This window comes from Etheostoma cragini, chromosome 1 (assembly GCF_013103735.1).
Source record: "Etheostoma cragini isolate CJK2018 chromosome 1, CSU_Ecrag_1.0, whole genome shotgun sequence".
Classification (NCBI taxonomy): domain Eukaryota; kingdom Metazoa; phylum Chordata; class Actinopteri; order Perciformes; family Percidae; genus Etheostoma; species Etheostoma cragini.
The window spans coordinates 16,877,814-16,897,333 of record NC_048407.1 but is presented as its reverse complement, the minus strand read 5'-3'; the positions used below and the strand labels follow the sequence as shown (position 1 = coordinate 16,897,333).

General features: G+C 39.5%; 1 protein-coding gene across 1 annotated transcript; it reads left to right on the top strand.

Moving 5' to 3' along the window:
* Positions 1–2,627: 2,627 nt before the first annotated feature.
* On the top strand, positions 2,628–19,237 carry gas2b (growth arrest-specific 2b). The gene is made up of 8 exons (XM_034869304.1): positions 2,628–3,063; positions 6,503–6,755; positions 8,272–8,381; positions 8,769–8,910; positions 10,080–10,143; positions 10,674–11,229; positions 11,334–11,441; positions 17,690–19,237. The coding sequence occupies exons 2-8, from the start codon at positions 6,533–6,535 to the stop codon at positions 17,897–17,899; spliced, it is 1,413 nt and encodes a 470-aa protein (XP_034725195.1). The 5' UTR covers positions 2,628–3,063; positions 6,503–6,532; the 3' UTR covers positions 17,900–19,237.
* Positions 19,238–19,520: the final 283 nt, after the last annotated feature.

Genomic DNA, 19,520 nt, shown 5'->3' with positions numbered 1-19,520 from the left:
CAGACCTCATCAGTCCCCTGATCCGGGTCTAAATCATACTGCAACAATAAATTTAGACAAACATTTAAATCAACTATACCAAACTAAAACCTAGATAACATAAATGCACAACCAAAACATTTACAGAACATTATTAAAACACACTTAACCAGGACAGAGACCATGTTCCCATGAGCCTTTGCATCGCTTCAGCACAGATCAGTTCAAAAGACCCCACCCCTCCCATACAGAAATTTAACATCCTTAAATATCTTTGATTGATCGGATCTGTCCACTGCTTACAAACCACTTAAAGGTGTCCTTCTGTATGAAGCACGCAGTTCAAACTGGCAACAGGTAACGAAGATCCAAACAAAATCAACACACTAGGAGCAATGAAAACTAAGAAAAGCAAACACCACAAGAAAGCCACTGCACGAAGAGACGACAATCCAACATCAGAGAAAGAAAGAACACTGTCGGTACAAAATCCGTCCCTCCTGCACGATCCGTTCTGCGCATGTGCAATATGTTCGCGCATGCGCAGATGATATCATGATGAGCGCTGATTTGCGACACTGCACAATCTGTTCCCATAGACAGTTAAAGAAAGTCTGTTCGCCTCTGCCGGAAAGCTAACGTTAATTTAGCTAACAGCTAATTCGGCTAACCACTAGCTGAGACAGCATGTAAAAGACCCTCAAAACTTAAAATAACCGTTCAAATATATGACAGCTGTTGTGTCAGTTCTACTTTACTTGTGCTCATTTAAAATACAATCACTCAATACTTGTCTTTCTTATTACTTTAAAGTCTTAATTTAGCTGTAGCCTGCTTTTCCCACTGTTTCGTTTAAGTAAAGTTATTTTAGACTGAATCAAGCTGTCAGCTAGCGGTTAGCCAAATTAGCTGTTAGCTAAACTAACGTTGATTATCATCTACGTGTGTGTGAACATATATTGAAGAAATTAGGAATTATTTAGACTAAAATTAAAAGAAAGTATGTTTATGGATATTCACAGACCGGAATATGTCTACTTTTACTCTTTACTAATTCAAAACCACTTCACTTGTTTTTTGCAAATGAAAATAAATGAAAGTAGAGATTTGTACTAATGTACCTGTATATACCAAGGACAACATGAGGGTTGAGGGACAAGTAATATTAAACCAAAAGTTCAAAGGCCACTGGTCATAGAGCAGGACCGTGACACTATGTTCACTTATATTTTATATATTTGCTATTGATTTAAAAGTGATATGGCCGTGTCCCTTTTTTGAAGATAAGACAGCCAGGTGCACATCATTAAGAGTGCTTGTATTGTCTAAACATTGAATCTCTGTTATATTAAGCTTTTTTCCTCTTTTATGTCACTGCTCCATTCATAAAAAAATTAGCCGATCCGCAGTTGGTGGAAATTAGGTGTTAGATCTAGCAAACATTCAGACTTCAGTGCGTCCTCGCTGCCACTGAGGCCTCTGGTCAGCAGGTGTCACGGATTGATATCATGGAAATATGGCTCTTAGGTCAGAGTTTGCCTGGGGGTGGGTGTACTGTAGGTGGCTAACTTTATAGGATTAAAGTAACAATTTCAAGGATTTTCATTAATGAAAATATTTGTTAAGTCACTACTACGAAAGCCCTTGTAATTGCACTATAAGGAACTGGGTGTGTGTTGCAACATTCCTGGTGAAAATGACAGCCGGCGCGCAGTCAGTGATGAGTTTTCCATCACACAGCCGTGGTTGGTCTGCCAGAGCTGGTGCTAACACAACTTAATCGCTCTTCAACTTTTGTGTGTGAAGCAGCTTACTGTACTGGCCCATTTACCAAATGCAAACTGACTGACAACACTGTTTCGATCTTTGGGAAGTGAGATCCAAAAATCACACCTACATTTAGAGGCAGCAGAGCTCCGTCAGGGCTCCGTGGTATTACCGGTAGCTGGTAGATGTGTTTACTTACAGACAGGTGACTCTGAGTCGGGTACAGATGAGGGCCCTTTCAGGGGTAATGTAGTGGAGTTCAGACAAAAGAAAGTGAGCGACATGCGGCCACGATAGTTAAGTTTAGGAAGTATTTTGTTTTTGCCCGGTGGTGAACTCCGCTTCAGGGCTTGAAAACATTCTGTGTTTTATGTTGATATCCCGTTGTGCATTGCGTTTTGAGATTATATTCGATTTAATATTGAAGTTCATAACTGTTTGGTGTTTAGGCATGCCTTGCCAAATGGCACTTTCCATGGTATTAAAATGGGGATTTATGTATTGCATATTTTTTTGTTTTGTTGTGCATGATCAAAACCCCCCCCCTCAGTTTTGTTTTCACAAACCGCCCCCTGTTTATCTTTGTAAAACTGGCCCATGGTTGTACAGGTCAGTACAGAATTCATTGAGTAGGCTAGAGAACATGTTTGATAAATGGTCACCTCAAATTACAAATCATTTCTGAAATTAATTTCTGAAAGTAAATGTGTGTATTTTGTAAACATATTCAAACACATTTACAACAGCTATAGGTACATGCAATCAGAACAAAACAAAAAAATCAAATAAAAAAAGCTAAATATTGCTTTCATGTCTTCATACTCCGTTTCATTGGAACTGTGTTTCTATGGAAACCAAATTTACTTCCTGTTAGCTGTCGAGATCAGCAAAAATCAACCAGACACCACACCAATAAATTCAGCCTGCGCCGAATTTGAATGCTTTTATTAGAAACTGACACATAGTTTGCTTACACAATGTCGAATAAAGTTTTCTAATAAAGTTTTCTAATAAAACTTTTCTCGCGTAGTTAAATCGTGTCAAAGAAAGCAAAACAAACTATGTGTTCACTAGCTAGCTAACATGTTGTAAGTTGACACCACATGTTTGCAGGCGTGGACAGGAGAGACCTTTTTAAAAGTGAGGGCAGCCTCCAGCCTCCTTGTTACAGTGTAGTTTACATTTGGCCAACCTGAGGGCGATGAACATCTGGCTCAGAGTGACGTGCGCATGTCTGTGAGAGGAAAACTGCGGGCGAGAAGATACTGAGAGGAAACTTTGATGAAAAGGGAAATCTGCTGTTTCTGTTAGCGTTAAGTAAGTGTATTTTTGCATGATAATGCTACTGTGTATTTTTAATATTGATAAAAGTTAAGACTGTAATGTTGCTCATGTTGACGATTAGGATGTTGATGATAAGACCAACTGTAATTATGAAATTATATCTCTTATTTCACTGTTTCTACACACGTTTCTTCGTAATGTCGCCAGTGTTTGTATCACTCGTTAACTTTAACTTATTGTTTTTGTTTATGACATGGATAACGCAGAAGTTTTGAATTTAAACATAATTCTAATTGGTTTAAAACTATTTAAAAAAATGATGACTGAAGTGAGTTGTCACATGCATTTTGAATGTGTGTTTTTCCACAATTTAACATCAGAACTATACAATTTAAAGCGTAATGAACGTTTTAATTTTTCTTTGTTTTTAAAAGTTTTTTGTTCAGTTAATATTTTCCAGAAAAAGCTGTTAAATGGCCTTGTAGTCAGAAGACAACAATACTGTATGTTTGAATGTGAGTTCTGAAAATGAGTTTAACTTAAGGTTAAAGTTTAAGTTTAAGCACTCAGTATACCAACACAGAAATAAATCCTCCACCATGTTCATGATGTCTGACCATTGCCTGGGTAGGAAAAAGAGAAAGTTGAGTTAGAACTCCCTCAATGAACAGACTGTTCAGGGGGGCTCACTGTTTATTTAAGATTACCTCACACTAAAACAATCAATCAAAAGTATATATGTGGCCTGTATTTTAAACTCTTGGTGCCAAAATTGTATTTTTTTGTGTTTTACTGGAGCACGAGCACAGTAAGTTTCCACTGTTCAGGGTGCAGCAGGCAACAGACCTTTCCATCCTGCGTTGATATGAGGTTTATTTAGTCTAGAAGCAGCGTAAGGAAAGCCACTGGGTGAGAGCATTGCTGAAACCTATACCTTAACCATGCTGTTCATTTAATGCCTTTTATTCATTCACTTCTTTTACATTATCTCTTTTAAACTGTGACATTTACACCTGAGGCACCAGATCATTGACTCAAAACTGACAGAGATAGCTTTAGCTGCCAGCAGTGCTGTTGGACATCCACTTGAAGTTATTACCGTAATGATGTATTATGAATTGTTTTTTTCAAACAGTTGCCACAGAGAGTGAATATTGGACAGGATTTGAAAGACAAAAGCAGAATGCATAAGCCTGCAGGTGATACAGTAACAGTAACAGCATTTTTACTGAAATTACTTTGTAGAAACATCGACACATGTTCCTGAATAAAGAGAGGATTCTTTCAGTGACAGATTAGCTATTTCCTTTCCTAAGTAACATGAGAGTGGTGCCTGTCATGTAAGGAAACACAATTGCGTAATCTAGTTGTGAAGTTAGTTGTTTACCAGGCATATGCTTTTGGTTTCCTTCTCCAAAGACCCCAGTGTCTAGTGCCCCAGTGCCACTTTGACTGTAAAGATGTTTGCTCTTATTACAAAAACACAATTAAAGGTTGTGAAATATCACTGAAGGAAATCTTTCTGAAAGTTATGTAAAGTTAATGAGGTGGAATAGAAACACTGATACGTGCATGGGCCTGTGTGTGTGTGTGTGTGTGTGTGTGTGTGTGTGTGCGTGCATGTATGTATGTGTGTAGTGTGTTTACAGACATGGACCCTCAGCTCTCCAGGAATATAAAGGCTGCTAGTGTCTGAGAGCTAGGCCAGTAGCTGACCTTTGCCTTCCCTTTCCCACCGAGCCATCCTGTAGCTGAGGTGTGAATATTGCACCTGGATGTTTTGTTAGAGACAGACGCTCTCATGCCCTGCTGATCAACCTGTAAACCAGCGTCAAACTTGGCAGGCAGCCCCCTCTACCTTATACCTTGTCTCTGTCCCACGTCTGCATGTTTACAAAAGACCCTTTTCACTATGTCCAGTAAGAACCGTGTGTCTACAACATCCTCACATTTATCTCACACAAGCTCTGCTCAGAATTCACTTACATACATTGCTGCATGTACATCTTTGCCCTTTCCTCTGTGATCACGTGCAAGGGATTTGTCATCTCCCTTTTGCTGGTATACTGTACGGCAACTTTACAACAAACTACATTTGAACTTGTAATAAGGATCAACAACAGTGAGTTACAGGTGCTTCAATGCAAAAACACACAGGTGGTGTAGAACTAAATGAGCTCAAAATGCCAGCTATGATGCTGCCTTTCTGAGTCTTAAACATCTGCCCTCCAGGTGTGGCTCTATTTGAAGATTCTGCTAAGGAATAAAGTCTTTGTTAGAGATCAGATTTATATCAGACATTAGGTGCTGTAGTGATGGCAGCCAATCTATCCACCTCTTTGGTCAGACTTAAATATTTCAACGTTTGAATTAACTGCCATGACATTTTTAATAAGATACTCTTGTTCCCTTTAGGATGAATTGTCATCTCTATGATTTTTTCACTTTCCATTTACTGTCATCAAAATTTCAATATGTCTAATACTTTGATTTATGACCAATTACCTGCAGAAGTGATTGCATTAGCCTAGGCTGTACATCTAAGTTAGTACTAATTAGTACAGTTAGCATTCTTACACATTAACTAAACTACAATGTGGACATTGGCATGTTAGCATTGTTACTCATCTTGGCATTTAGCTCAAAGCACTTGGGCTTTTGGCATCTGAGAAGCCTTACAATTCACAAATCTTTGTATATACTCAAACTGGACTTCCCAGATCGTATTCCATGTCTCACCAATACATTACGTAAACAACACAGCAACCATCATCGCAGCCCCTTGTTTAAATGCCGGGGATGTTCTCAGTCTGAATGTTTGCTTAGTTTTGTTACTTTACAGTGAAACTTTAAAGTCAGTCATCTGGAACAAATCAAGCTTATCCCAAGTCTCTACTGTAGATTATTTAGCAGACCCAGTGACCCACTGAATGTGTTGTTGCCTTGAATCTAGCTGATTAGAGTAAGTGTTACTGGCAGTTTCAGCATGTCTCTGCATGGGGCTGAGCTTTATGATGGAGGCTGCTCTGGGAACAGGACAAATGAGCCATATAGCCGCACCAGGAGACTGGCTCTGGGCTGCAGCTGTACATATTATTAAACCTTTAGTCAGTCAGTTTAATCCCTTTGATTAATGACTGTGTGTTGTGTGGTTGTGAGTGTAAGGTCTGTACAGGGACGCCAGTGTATGTGTTGTTTCAACATGTATTGTTGCTTTTTTTATTTGTGTGGACAAAATGTCACATTGATATATCCCAAAAATTATTTAATTGCAATGCTATTTGGATTTAAAACATGGAATTGTAGTTTTATTGTGATAACAGTGGTTAAATTCTTAATTTGAAACCAAATCTAAAACCACACGTTTCAAATTGTGACAAAAACTTTGGTAAATTAGACTATACTGAGTTTAGGCAAAATGTCCTAATAAAACCTAAGAGCCTTAACAAGCATCTAACATTTGGTCCACCAGGGTCTGTCAAAGACGGATCTTAGCTGAAGCATGGACAGCGAAGTGGAAGCGATGAACACCAGTCATGACGGTCCTCTGAGCCCGAGGCTTCTGACCGGGTTGGGGATGAACTGTCTTCTTGACCAAAAGTACCGACATTCTGGGCCCGGCCTCGCCAGTCCTCAGGAGTACAACCAGTGGCTGCCTTATCGCCATGATGCCAGCCTGCTGCCCATGAAAGAAGACCTGGCCTTCTGGTTCAACACACTAATGGGTGAGACGGTTTTCCTCCATTGATCCTCATGCCAAACTTATTTTCACTTGGGGTTTTAAAATGTATCATTGCATTGATGCATCGCGACCTGCAGACCTGGACAATTCTGCATTGATGCAGTGACAGACTATAATCGATTATTGCCTACTTATGTTGCATGTTGATTTTTCGCTCGCTACTTTATTGTTTTTGCCTTTTGTCTGTGGTCTGCTGTGTTCAGACTCCGCTACATTCAGGAAGTGTCTTTTTTTAGGGCAGATACAAACAATTTATTGATGAAAACCATGTGTAGCAATGTACAATAATAATTAGGAGGTGATGCATTGTGATGGATCGTGATATCAAATTGATTTGAATAGTTGACAGGATAATCACAATCAAATCAAATTGTGAGACCAGTGAAGATTCACACCCCTAACGTTCACAACGCTGTCTGGACATCAGTTACAGTAAAAAAAATAGCTAGAGATTAAAAACTCTTGAAAGTTTAGAACCTGGATTTTTATTTTGAAGAACATTTGTAAAAGTTGCACTAGCATTAAACACACAGGCAAATTAACCTACTTATTATCCCAAATCCTTGAAATACCTCTTCATAAGGCCGTGACTCCAGGGTAAGAGATGATCCTTCACACTTTACTACATTGTGAGGTGAAACATAAAGGATCTGCACATGCCGCAACCTGTTGGAAGGTGTTTGGAAAGTAACAAGACTCCAACAGGATACATTGTTGATTTACAGTATGCAACTACAGAAGGTACAAAATAGCTTGTGAGCCAAAACGTTATATTTGGAATCAGAATAGAGCTTTTGAAACCTGATTTCCTCCTTGTTTACAACCTCACATCTTTTCTTAGACAAAACATTTCTGTGGCTACAGTTGGTATTTGGTAAATCCATAAATCAGAAAAATAGTTAAACAGATGTCTTCCCCTTTAGGTTTTCTATGCAACAGGATATTGTAACGCATATGTGAGTACTGCAAAATGCATGTACAGTAGAGTGTACCATGTGTATTTGTAAGAGAGAAACAAAAATGTAGGTTTACCAGCTTATCAATCACGATCAGAACATTTCTGGGAATTTTCTTTTTCATATTGAAATTCCGCAGATAACTCAAACACCTGGGTTAAGATTCATTTTCACCTTCACTTAACGAATAACGGAGACACCCGGCAGCATAATCAGCTAATCCTTTGCATTTTACCTTGTTTTCTTTGCATTTCTTCAACATTGTTCTGCCATTATGTCAGCTTTAGAAGACCCAGCTGACAAAAAAATTGTAGTCGACACTTTTATCTGTTGCTGCAAAAAATACATCAAACCTTTTTGAGCTGTATGTTATTATGATGAGATTTGTATCATTTTGCATTGGAAAAGACTATATTGTTTAAACTCCTCTTTTGGAAAGATCTCAGTATTTGTATGTGATAATTGGCAAAAAACAAGATGACGAGCCTAAGTATTAACTATGAATGTCTGAACATAATTCAGTGTTCGTGTGTGTATCCTCAGGTGTGGACCTCGAAGCAGACAGTCTGATGGAGAAGTTGGATAACGGCGTTATCCTCTGTGAGCTTGCACAGCTGCTCCAGGACAAGATGATGCGCACCAACAATGGCAAGGTGCTGCAATGACAAAGTAACGCACACATTCACACACAGTCACACACATACACATATATGTACAGAAGGGAAGACTCAAGCAAATCACAGAAACACAAAACCAGTTCTCAGAAATTAGATATACACTCTAAAAAGCTTGAAAATTTGTCATGGAAAACATTCACACTATGTCTGAGGATGTACGGCATGTCAGGATCTGGTGGTGCATTCAGTAATCACTTAGCCTCACCTTGCTATGTAGATTATGTTTTGATAAGATTGTGTTCCTGATTGGTCCGCCACACACAAATACAATATGAATTGATTTTTTTCGGAGAACATGTTTCCACTTCCTGTGTGTGTGTGTGTGTGTGTGTGTGTGTGTGTGTGTGTTGAAAACAATCACAGCCTTTAATCAGAAGAGTGATCCACTGGCGAGCTGATGCAACTTCTGGATCATTCTTCGCCCGAGACAACACTGCCAACTTCCTCTACTGGTGTCGAAAGATAGGCGTCGATGAGGCTTACCTTTTTGAGTCAGAGGATTTGGGTGAGTTAAGACCAGAGATTGTACCTAACATTATGGACTTGAGCAGCTCTAAAGGGAATCATGTCTTGCAACACTTGTAGTATTAATTAAACTAAAATCTTTAGACGTTAAGTTTCATCTCACTGAGGCAGAATTACACAACAAATCACAAGAGCTGTTTCTAGACGTTTTTTTGTGTATTTGTGTTCGTCTCTCTACTGTAGTCCATTTGTTTGGTGAGAACATCATGTCCTTTATATTTCTCCTTAAATATTTCCATTTCATCCTCAATCCCTCAGGTGCTGTTTAATTAGTGTGTTTAGTGACAAATCTTTTTCCCACCTCCGAGCCTTTGTCTGAATACATTTGAATGACTCAGCATAATGTGTCTTATTTGTCAAAAGATATCACATTGCACATAATTTGTTGCTTGAACAGAATAACATGCATGCTTGAAAAATAAATGCATTCATTTTTACTTGTTTGTTTGTGAGAATGATAATGTGCAGGTTAATCCCCACCAATAATAGATCCCCCCCCCCTCCCCTGCAGGCAGACTATCCTACTTCACTTGAGTAATTGAGTGACGGCGAGAATAAACTTACTGTACTTTGACAGGCTTCAGTTTACTGCCTCAGAGACACAAAGAACAGATGATTACTCTTCTTCTTTTCTCTCATCTTCATTTCTTGCTGCAGCCATGATGATGGTAATGGTGGATGTCAAACACAGGTGAATGAAAATAAAATACCAGTGAAAGTGACATATTTTCTGTTCATTACAATTGTATTTTGTTATTGTATTGTACAAAGTTTCATGCATGCTCAATCAAATCATCCTAACAGATTAACTAACTGGGACTTTTTCTGGTCCAAACTGAGTGCACAGAGCCATGTACAGGTAGTGGATTGGATGCAGGAGAGGCTGACTTGTCTATGGAGCTTTCATGCCCTCATGCCCTCAGCTGCACATCCACAGGATTTCCTGCACAGCTTCAAAGATGGAGATGCACAATAGAGACAGATTACCTGCTGAAATGGGCCCTCTCTGTTCAGACTGCAGCTGCTGTTTTCTTTTGACACAGACAAAAGTTTATCACCGGAGACATCTTTTCTTTCAGATGAATGACTTTTTTTTATTTCTACCCCTCCAACCCCTTTGTTTGTACTTCCTGCGCGGGCTGTGTGAAGTGCTCCACAAGCAACCTAGGGAGGTGTGCCTGTGCCTGATGGAGCTGGGACGGATTGCAGCCAGGTAACTGCCCTACCTGTGTTACAGCTCAAGTTGATCACAACTGAATCACACTGAGCAGAAAACATCAACTCTCTGGGTTGACATTTTCTTAATGTCAAAGAAAGTGTCCTTCATCTGCTGACAAAGTGTAAATGCTAAAAGATGCAACATGCTTAAACAATGCTAGGCATTTCATCAATTTATCCTTTACTCTTAATTTCTTTTTTTGGTCATCTGGTTAACTGGTCATCTAACACTTTTACCTGTTTTACCATGTTTATCCATTTCTGTTATCTAACACTTTAAGCATTTTATTTGCAAAAGTTTTGCTCACACTTGCAACAAGTTACAGATGAATCAATATGTGATTATAGTTTTTAAATTAAATTAGTTTAAATTAGTCGAGCTACTCCATTTTCAGTCTTTCTACATCCCCTGGTGACGGCAGAAGAATCCCCTCGGGTTCAAGTGTTCACTGGTGGTGAATCCTCTCCTGTGTGTTGATTTATCCTCAAGATTGCTGAAATAGATTTGTTAAAACTCTCTCTTAGGTACGGAGTGGAGCCTCCGGGGCTGGTGAAGTTGGAGAGAGAGATTGAGAGGGAGGAGGCGGGGTGCTTATCTCCATCATCCCCTCTGCCCCTCTCCTTTTTTCCTGCATCATTGTATTCACCGTCACATTCATCCCTACCCCCAGCCCCCTCTCCTGCTCCTGCGCCCCTCACTCCAAGCACAACCTGTCTGTCTGAACCCTTCGCTGCCTCCCTTGCCTCTGATCTTCCATCAGCCACAACAAACCCAGTGCCTACATATTTATCCCCTCCTCAGCCCTCCCTCTCAGCCTCTAACCCTTATACAACCACAGCCTCAACACAAACACCTTTGTTCTCTTCATCCTGCACCACTAACACATCTGCTTCAGCTTCACTGTCAGCACCCTCGCCAGGCCGAACACTGGTATCCACTCCCAAAGTCTCCTCTACCTCAATAACCAGACACACTCCCACAGCTACAGCGCCCATCACCTCCCCACCTGCAGCTCCTCGTTCCTCTAGCACATCCAAAAGCAGGAGGAGCACAGGCACCAACAACATTTTGGATGAAATTGTAAGTCATTTTAATTCCAGTGAAAGTTATCTTATTTGAGCTTACAGATACTTACAGATACATATCTTGTATGATTTGCCCTCTCTTTTTCTAACCTTTTCTAGGTGAGAAACATCATCGAAAACCCCCCCTGCCGCTGTCCTACCACGTTTCTTGTTGAGAAGCAACCTAAAGGCTGCTACCGTGTTGGGGATAAAGTTCTATATATACGGGTAAATATGTTCACGCTAATCCTGTCTCCAAGATATTATGTTTATATTCGAGAGACACATTATAAAAACTTAAAAAAAAAAAAAAAGAAATCTTTGAGTATATCATCTGTTTCATTCTTAGCAACTAAAGCAGGATTAAACCTTCTTATGGTTATGTTTTGGCACTTGCAGTAGGTTAAAGTTAGGGAAATATGGTGGTTTTGACCTCTTCTCAATACCTTGAATGCAGTGCAAACAATTTGGCACTTTCTACAACTGAGGAAAGATTGACACTTAACATAATTACTTCTGCAATTATGTTTCACATCAAAACACAACAGTTAAAACAATTTAGTTGTAAATGAATTTATTTTAGAAGACAAGGTTTGTTGACGCACACCTTTTCCACTAGATTGACAATAGTGCTATGTTGTTTTATAAGCTATTAAGGAAGTAACATGAATACATTATGTGAAATTAGAGACATTCATGTAAAATCTGTTGTGTGGAATAATAACTTGTTAAATGCAAACCAAATCTAATGGTTGGCCAAATGAAGATGCGTCATAGATGCTACACCACATAATGAGATGTGAGGTGCGAAGGCCCTCAGGTTATTAATCAACAGCTGAGTCAGCAACAAGTGCAGTGTGTCAGAGTGACTGATAAGCAATGGTTTGGGATGGAGACGTAGATGCCTTTCAGCCTGCCTGAGTCGTGCACAACCCGTGTGCGTCTGTACAAAGGCTTGAGGAATGGCCTTCGGGGAGGCAGGGTTGCTTGGCAACCAATGGTCAGGATAAGACTGAGCTGACAATGATTTTATTCAGCACATAGACCTTCAGCAAAGAGTTCCAACCCGAAGGAAAAACAAACACGTCTCTTTCAGGATGATTTGGCAAAGATATGACCGTGGTGTGCGGTTCAAATGCCAGCCCACTTGGGAGTCCAAGTCCATTGAGGTGTGGAGGGTTTTGAATATAAGAAGGTTTTACTTCACTGGCTGCATACAACCATCCATCTATACAAAAAGAAAGGACATAACAGCTTCAGTGTATATTTATTTTACACTGTGTAGAGTGTATTGTCTGTAAGGCATTATCCATGAATCCATTAACAATTACTGTACATGCTTTACATTAAACAATAGTTTATTTTTAACAGGATATAATCTTACAATATATAACATTCAGAAGCAAAGTCCCTCCCCTTCCGATGGACCTGATGGGACTTTAATTTGGAAAAACGACAGTGAACAGGGAGAGACTAATTCTTTTTTTTTTTATCCCGTTTGAATTGAGCCATGAATTACACATTTGATGTTTGTAAATTTAAAAGATAATTTTGCAAGTCAACAAAGTTGCTTGTTTGTTGTTGTAGTATCATTGAGTTTTGTGTAAAACCGCTCAGTGAACTACAGCTCTCGTCTCCCACAATATACATCACCTTGCTTGATGCTCGGTTTACTTGTTAGCTAGCTAGCTTAGCTACGTTCCACAACACACGTAACCTTATCTTACCGGATGTAATCTATCCAGCAAAGATTATTCAGTCGAGAAGCGAAAAAACAAGCAAGATCCGTTACTTGTGTGACTAACTTTACATCTTGGTACGAAATACACAGACACCGAAGCTTCAGAGAGACGTCACCCTTGTGTCTTCGAAGTTTGTAGTCTAACAGTACGTATTTTCACATTCCTATACCTAACAGTTTTATGAAAAACTGAGACTTAAATTGACAAAAATCATATGTTTAATTCATGGCTTAATTCAAAAGGGATCAAACAATAAGTTGTCTTCCTCCTTTCTACCTTAAATATTTCTTCTAAATAATGGTCCCACGGTGATCCACCGGAAGGGGAGGGACATCGCCTCACACATTAAACAGTCACGCAGAGGTTAATCTCGCTTCCTCCAAAGCGCTGTGGAGGAGGGTCTGGCTAATTCACGCAACATTCCGGGATGGGTAAAACACGTGCTCTGGTTAATTGGCATTTCTTTAAACCAATCACAATCGTCATGGGCGGCGCCAAGTGCCATACAGTGCAACGGTGCCACTGCAAAATAGTCTCGGGATGGAACTTGTTTTGGTGGAACGTGTACATTCAAAGGTTGTTTTTCAGAAAACTCAGATTGGACAAATGGATTGACCCTGCAGAAATCTGAGGAGCAGTTAACCACAGTCCTCATAAATCAACCAGAGATTAAAATTCACAAACAAAGAAAGCAAAGGAAACAGACATCCATATAAAAAGAATGAAATCCGGCGGAATTTCCTGCAGGAACGGAGCAATCTCAGAACATCGTGGATATAGACTACACAGAGGTGTATCACAGCTTTGGTGGCAAATTGGTCACTAGTTGATACCGATTTAATTGTTTTTATTGACCTAACACCCTGCTAACTGGGGATCAATACTAGTGTCAGCGTCTGCTTACGTACAACATAGTTTCAGCTACATTTTGGTCTGGCTGACAGACAATATATTCTCACTGCCCCTTAGACTAATGTCTCCCTTCAAGGCACAGAACACCTGTTTCTTCACAGCAGACCTGTCAATGTTAAAACGGCAGCACGTGTTAGAACACCACATCAAAGAAATGCAATAAAGATGTGATGATAAAATCATGTTATGACTTTATGTCAGGTACAGCAGAAGACAAGAAAAACAACTTTTATTTCTTTCATATATTAATATCTCAAGGATTGTTTTTCTAAACTCTCTCAACTGCTGACCTTTTGTGTTCACCTTTTCCATGCAGCCTACAAGCAGAAACAATGTTCTGTCATAACTCTGTCGCCGTCTGTCAATTTCAAGGTATAATTATTAGTTTGTAGATGCTACTTGCACTGCTCCATTCCCTTTTCTGAAACACACCTTGGCTGTGTGAATAGAGCGATACAGCCCATCGACCCTGACTCCATCCATTACCTCGAGCTGCCTACGTGTGTGCAGAGAAAAAACGCCATGAACCTCAATTACCATACCACGATAACCTCTGTGCAACTCCTAGGAGAGCGTGCCATTCAGTGTGTACGGATCTTTTTAAAGAGCAGATACTATTGATTACCGAGACAAAGTCATTAGTGAGGGGTTTAATCAGACACCGTGTTAATGAGCAGCTGAGCGTGACCGCCCCTCCTCACATGTAAACTTTCTACCCCACCTCTTCCCCCCTTCTCTATTCCCTCTGGAGTCTATTCAGTCCTGCTGGCCCTGGAGTGCTCCGCCATTCTTTGGTGTTGAAAAAGAGGGAGGCTTTTCTTTCTTCTCTGTGCCCAATTAGGCTCTCCTTCAGCTTTGTAGCAGCGACACTGTCTGCCTGTGTCAATGGAAGGAAAACACATTCAAACACCTTACAATATCATGCAACATCAGTTCTTTGTTCATCATGTTATCTAGATAAGAGATAAACCTAATAAGTAAAATGAAGACATCTCGTTGTGAAGACGAAGGCAAAATCAGGACCAAAATGAGGATGATGAAAAGAAATTTCTTGCCTTTAGCTTAGCATTTTGGTAGAAGAGCCCTTCACCATCCTCTGTTCTCAAGTGTCCTTGAGCAAGGCATTGACTCCATAGAAGCACCAGGGTCTTTGTTGTGTAGGTGACCCTGACCTTTGACCTTACATTGGAATGAGACTGCAGTTAGGCCCATTGGTGTTTTGATCTAAATGCTAACGGCAGCATGCAAACATGGTCACTGTGGTAATGCTAACATGTCAATTCTAAGCAGGTATGATGTTTACCTTGTTCACCATCTTAGTTTCGCTAAAACACAAAAGTACAGCTGATGCTGATGTCATTTGTTTAGCAGGTATCGTCTCATTGGATTAAAGATTTACCTACTTGAATCCATCCTGAGGGGAAGATGAAACTCAAATGTGTATCGTATGGTGATGCTAGAGTAAAACTTAGGCATTCAACGCTCCACGTCTGTACAAAATTCCAATTCATGCAGTAGATGTTGAGATATTTCAGTCTGGATAAAAGGTGGTGCACCGACCGACTGACATTGCCATCCCCAGAGCCATGATGCTAGCATCTTTCTCCTCACCCTTTAAAATAAGTCAACTCTATATATTTTATATGGCCGAATATCAAAAACCTGCCTCAAAGGGCTTCAAAAACTGTACAACATACAACACCTTTTGTTCTTCGTAAAGAAAAGGTCAAAAATCTTTAATAAATAATCAGAAAGGGCAAAGGTCCCCCCCCCCTTCTCTCTACCCTTTCTCACGTAGCTGTAAGAAAAATAAATTTAATAAATTGCAAATGCTAGTCTACAAAAAAAATCCATATGCTGTCCCAGGGGCTCTCAAACATGCAATATATATTCATATATACACTTTAATTTATCTCAGGTAGTCTCAGTCCTGAGTACAGCAAAAACAATAGAAATATAGAAAAGAGATAAGACACATGTGTCTGCATCAGCTCTATTCTTTAATGCTGCTTAGTTTGTCTCTTTAGTGTACATTGTAAAAAGGACTAGCTGTACTAAAAAAAAAAACCGCATCAAAAGCAGTGGATGTGGCTAAAGCGTGCCTCCTACTGGCAGGTGTTTAAACAACTCCTCGCTGAGTACACTCATGTATCTTTCAGCAGAAAATAGAGAGAGAGAGAGAGAGAGAGAGAGAGAGAGAGAGAGAGAGAGAGAGAGAGAGCGAGAGAGAGAGAGAGAGAGAGAGAGAGAGAATGAATGCATGTGCCAGGGAGGACACAGGGGAATCCAGGCGGTAGTTTATGGGCTGCAGACGTAGAACACTTTGTACGGAGACCTGAAGGGGGGGAGTCTGCCTCACAAAGAGGGCTTGTGTTGACTATTACAGTGCAGAGAGAGGCTGACTTTGTTTTTCATTAAATGTTCAATTTGATAGATTAATTGGAAGCATATGTCCCTGATTTGCAATAGTTATTATGCATAAAACACTGTTAAATGTAGCTATATCATTATACAAATAATATACTATAATAAAAGACCAATTTATTTAATCAGGTAACAGAACAAGAAACTGAGATAGTCAAACAGCCACACAACCAGTACATATAAAGCCAGATAACCAACAATTAAGTGACACATATGGATTTCTAAAAACAATTATATGATTAATTTAATTTTCTTTCTTTTTTTTAAACATCAGAGAAAAGCATTGATATCTCCATTATTCTAAGCTGGTTTAATAGAAACTTAATAGCAACTTTATTCAAACAAGTTTTTACCACATTGGATGAAAAAGAGATAAAAGGTGAGCATAAATACTGAAAAAAATAACATTTAGTCGGAGCTGACAATTGGATTAATTAATATTTGATTTCGTAACAATGAACTTTAGTTAATGAATGAACTTTTGAGAATGAAGACCCGTCAGATTTACAATCGCTCCATGTCTGACAGGTAAGTGGTTTATTCAGGATGTCGGACTTGACCCCTGTCAACCTCGACATTTTAATATGCAGGATGACAGCTGAGACAGACTACGTCTGGGCTTTCCTTTCTGTGTTGCGTTGTGTGTCCATGCTTGTACCATTGACTTTTCATCCCATACATGTGACACGCACCTCCCAAAGTAGAGTATATCTGCTTGGATTATCACATTCTTAATGGCTCCGTAATGAAGGGTTTATTGGCGATAAGGCAAGAAGGGGGTGGGCCACTGCTGACATGACAACGGATGGATTTGCAAGGCCTCCTGGGAATGATATTTCCTCCTGGGAGTTGAGGGTCTGCACTAAACTCATCTCAATTTCTCCTTTCATTTTCCCTCCCAGGCTTCATATTGTGGCTGTAGTTGCCATGGCAGCGGTTAGTTTTCCGCTGTAAGGACGTCTGTCTTTAAAGGATGTGTTGATTCAAACACAACTGACCTCTCTACTGCTAAAAGATAGATTGGCTATACAATAGTCATTCTATTTAAAAAACTGTGTTGCAGGTCCATGTGGGTGTGCCTTTGTGCGTCACTGCATGTGTGTGTATTCATGTTCATATGTGGATTAGTCCTGCGTGTGTGCTCAGCTGGTGCCATGAGATGTTGTTTCATTTGGTTTAATGAGATTTTGACAAAGCTATTTGAGAGATCATTTGCCTTTCATAGCCAGAGCTACACACGCTTGCAAATATTAGATTGGTGTATGTGTGTGTTGGGGGAGGACTGCTTTCCATATAATTGAGAATTCTATTCATAAACACATCCTGGAAGAAAATATATGCACATTTTCCCCCCAGCATTCCCCTCCTTGACTGTGCTTCCATGTGTCACCTTTGCAGATGCTGAATGAGCGTCATGTAATGGTACGTGTAGGCGGAGGCTGGGAGACCTTCTTAAGTTACCTGCAGAAACACGACCCCTGCAAGGGAGGAGGGCCGTCGGGCAGATCCGAGGTCAGGGTCTGCAGGGACAAAGCGAAGCAACCTACTTTAAACATGTCACCTGACGGCTACATGGTGGTTGGTGCCCATTACCGAGGCAAGAAGTAGACTCTCAAACTGCTCGCTTTTGCTTCTATTTCTGAAAATTTGACCCAATCAGACCAACTTGTACAAGGCCAATGATTTAACATATAGTTTTAATAATCGATCAATCTCCTCAGTCACGTTTCAAAAACCAATGCCGTTCCTCTCTTTTTTGGGGGACATATATGATTATCAAACTAAATATATTTGCATTTTGGACTGAGCGGTGAATTAAACAAGCAACCTGAAGACATCGCTGTGGGCTGTGAGACATTTTCACCATAGACGAAATATGAGATAGAGAAATAATCAGCATTGATTAGTAATGAAAATAATTGTTAGTTGCAGCACAGGTTCTTACTGTATATAATAACTTTCATTTACTCAGAATCATCAAATATTCTATCAAGAACGGTTTTATGTGGCACTGTATGCGATAATGTCACTATGAGTTAAACTATACATTTGTACTGAGAGTTTAGTTTGTAAACATGAAGCTATGTGTTTATGTATCATGATACTGTAGTTTGTATATTTGAGCTTTTGTACTTTGTTCCAGCAGCAGTTTGTGTAGTACACGTGGTATTGTGACTTTTAACATATGGAATTATTTTTCTGTATTTTACTAGATAAAGCCTGTGTTAGTTTCTGTTAAAAAATAAACTTGCTGTGTTAAAGATAGACAATCTAGCACACCCTAAATTACAGTACAATTTAAGAAGTATGCATCATAATTTGTCATTTATATAATATACTGGACTATTATGGACCTGTAGCAGAGACTGTATCACCTCAGTCCAGAGGCAAAGACGGGACACATCAGGTCCTACCTCTAGATGGCACCATGTCCTTAGTGAAAAAAAGGCCAAGCCTTGTCGCTTATCCGCAGGAGGCGCAGTCAACACTGCTGTTACGATCGTGTCTTAAGTCTCCATTTAGCTCTTAGTTGGACAGACAATCTCTTTTCAGTTAAATAAATTAAAATATCACGTTTCTTACTGTAATGTTGTACAGAAAAATACTGTAAAGGGCTATCCCTTATGAGAGAAAATAATATTACAGCACTAACTGCAAATGTTACCAAATATAGGTATTTGCTGTTAAAACCAATGCATCTTGGGAAAATAAACTGCTGCCAGTATACTGCTGCCAGTATATTATTGTAAATTCAATTAATACAGTAAGAAACTGTATGTCTAATTACAGTGAAATACCATAACATTTAAAAACAGTATGCGTACTGTAAATAAACAGCAGTCCAGTGGCCAAGCTGCTGCCAGTGTATTAGTGTAATTGTAAGGTGAAAGGTTTTACAGTGTACCTCATGCCCGGAGGAGAGTAAAAAAACACACTGCCGCCTCATCAGCAAGATTTGAAGAGTCACATAATCATTTTTTCTAGTGTGCAAACTGCAGAATACAAACATAAAAAGTCAAAACAAGTAATTACATGTTTTATTTCAGTAAAATAAATAAATTAAAAATGGACACACGTTTTATTATATTAAAAGAAACTAAGTGTAATGAGATCATGCAAGACTGTAATGTCTTTTTAGTCCCCACACAACATCTTCTGTGGATTGAACCAGTATAAATGACTTGTAGAAAATAATAGCTGTGCTACTGAAACAAGTACCACTCTAAAC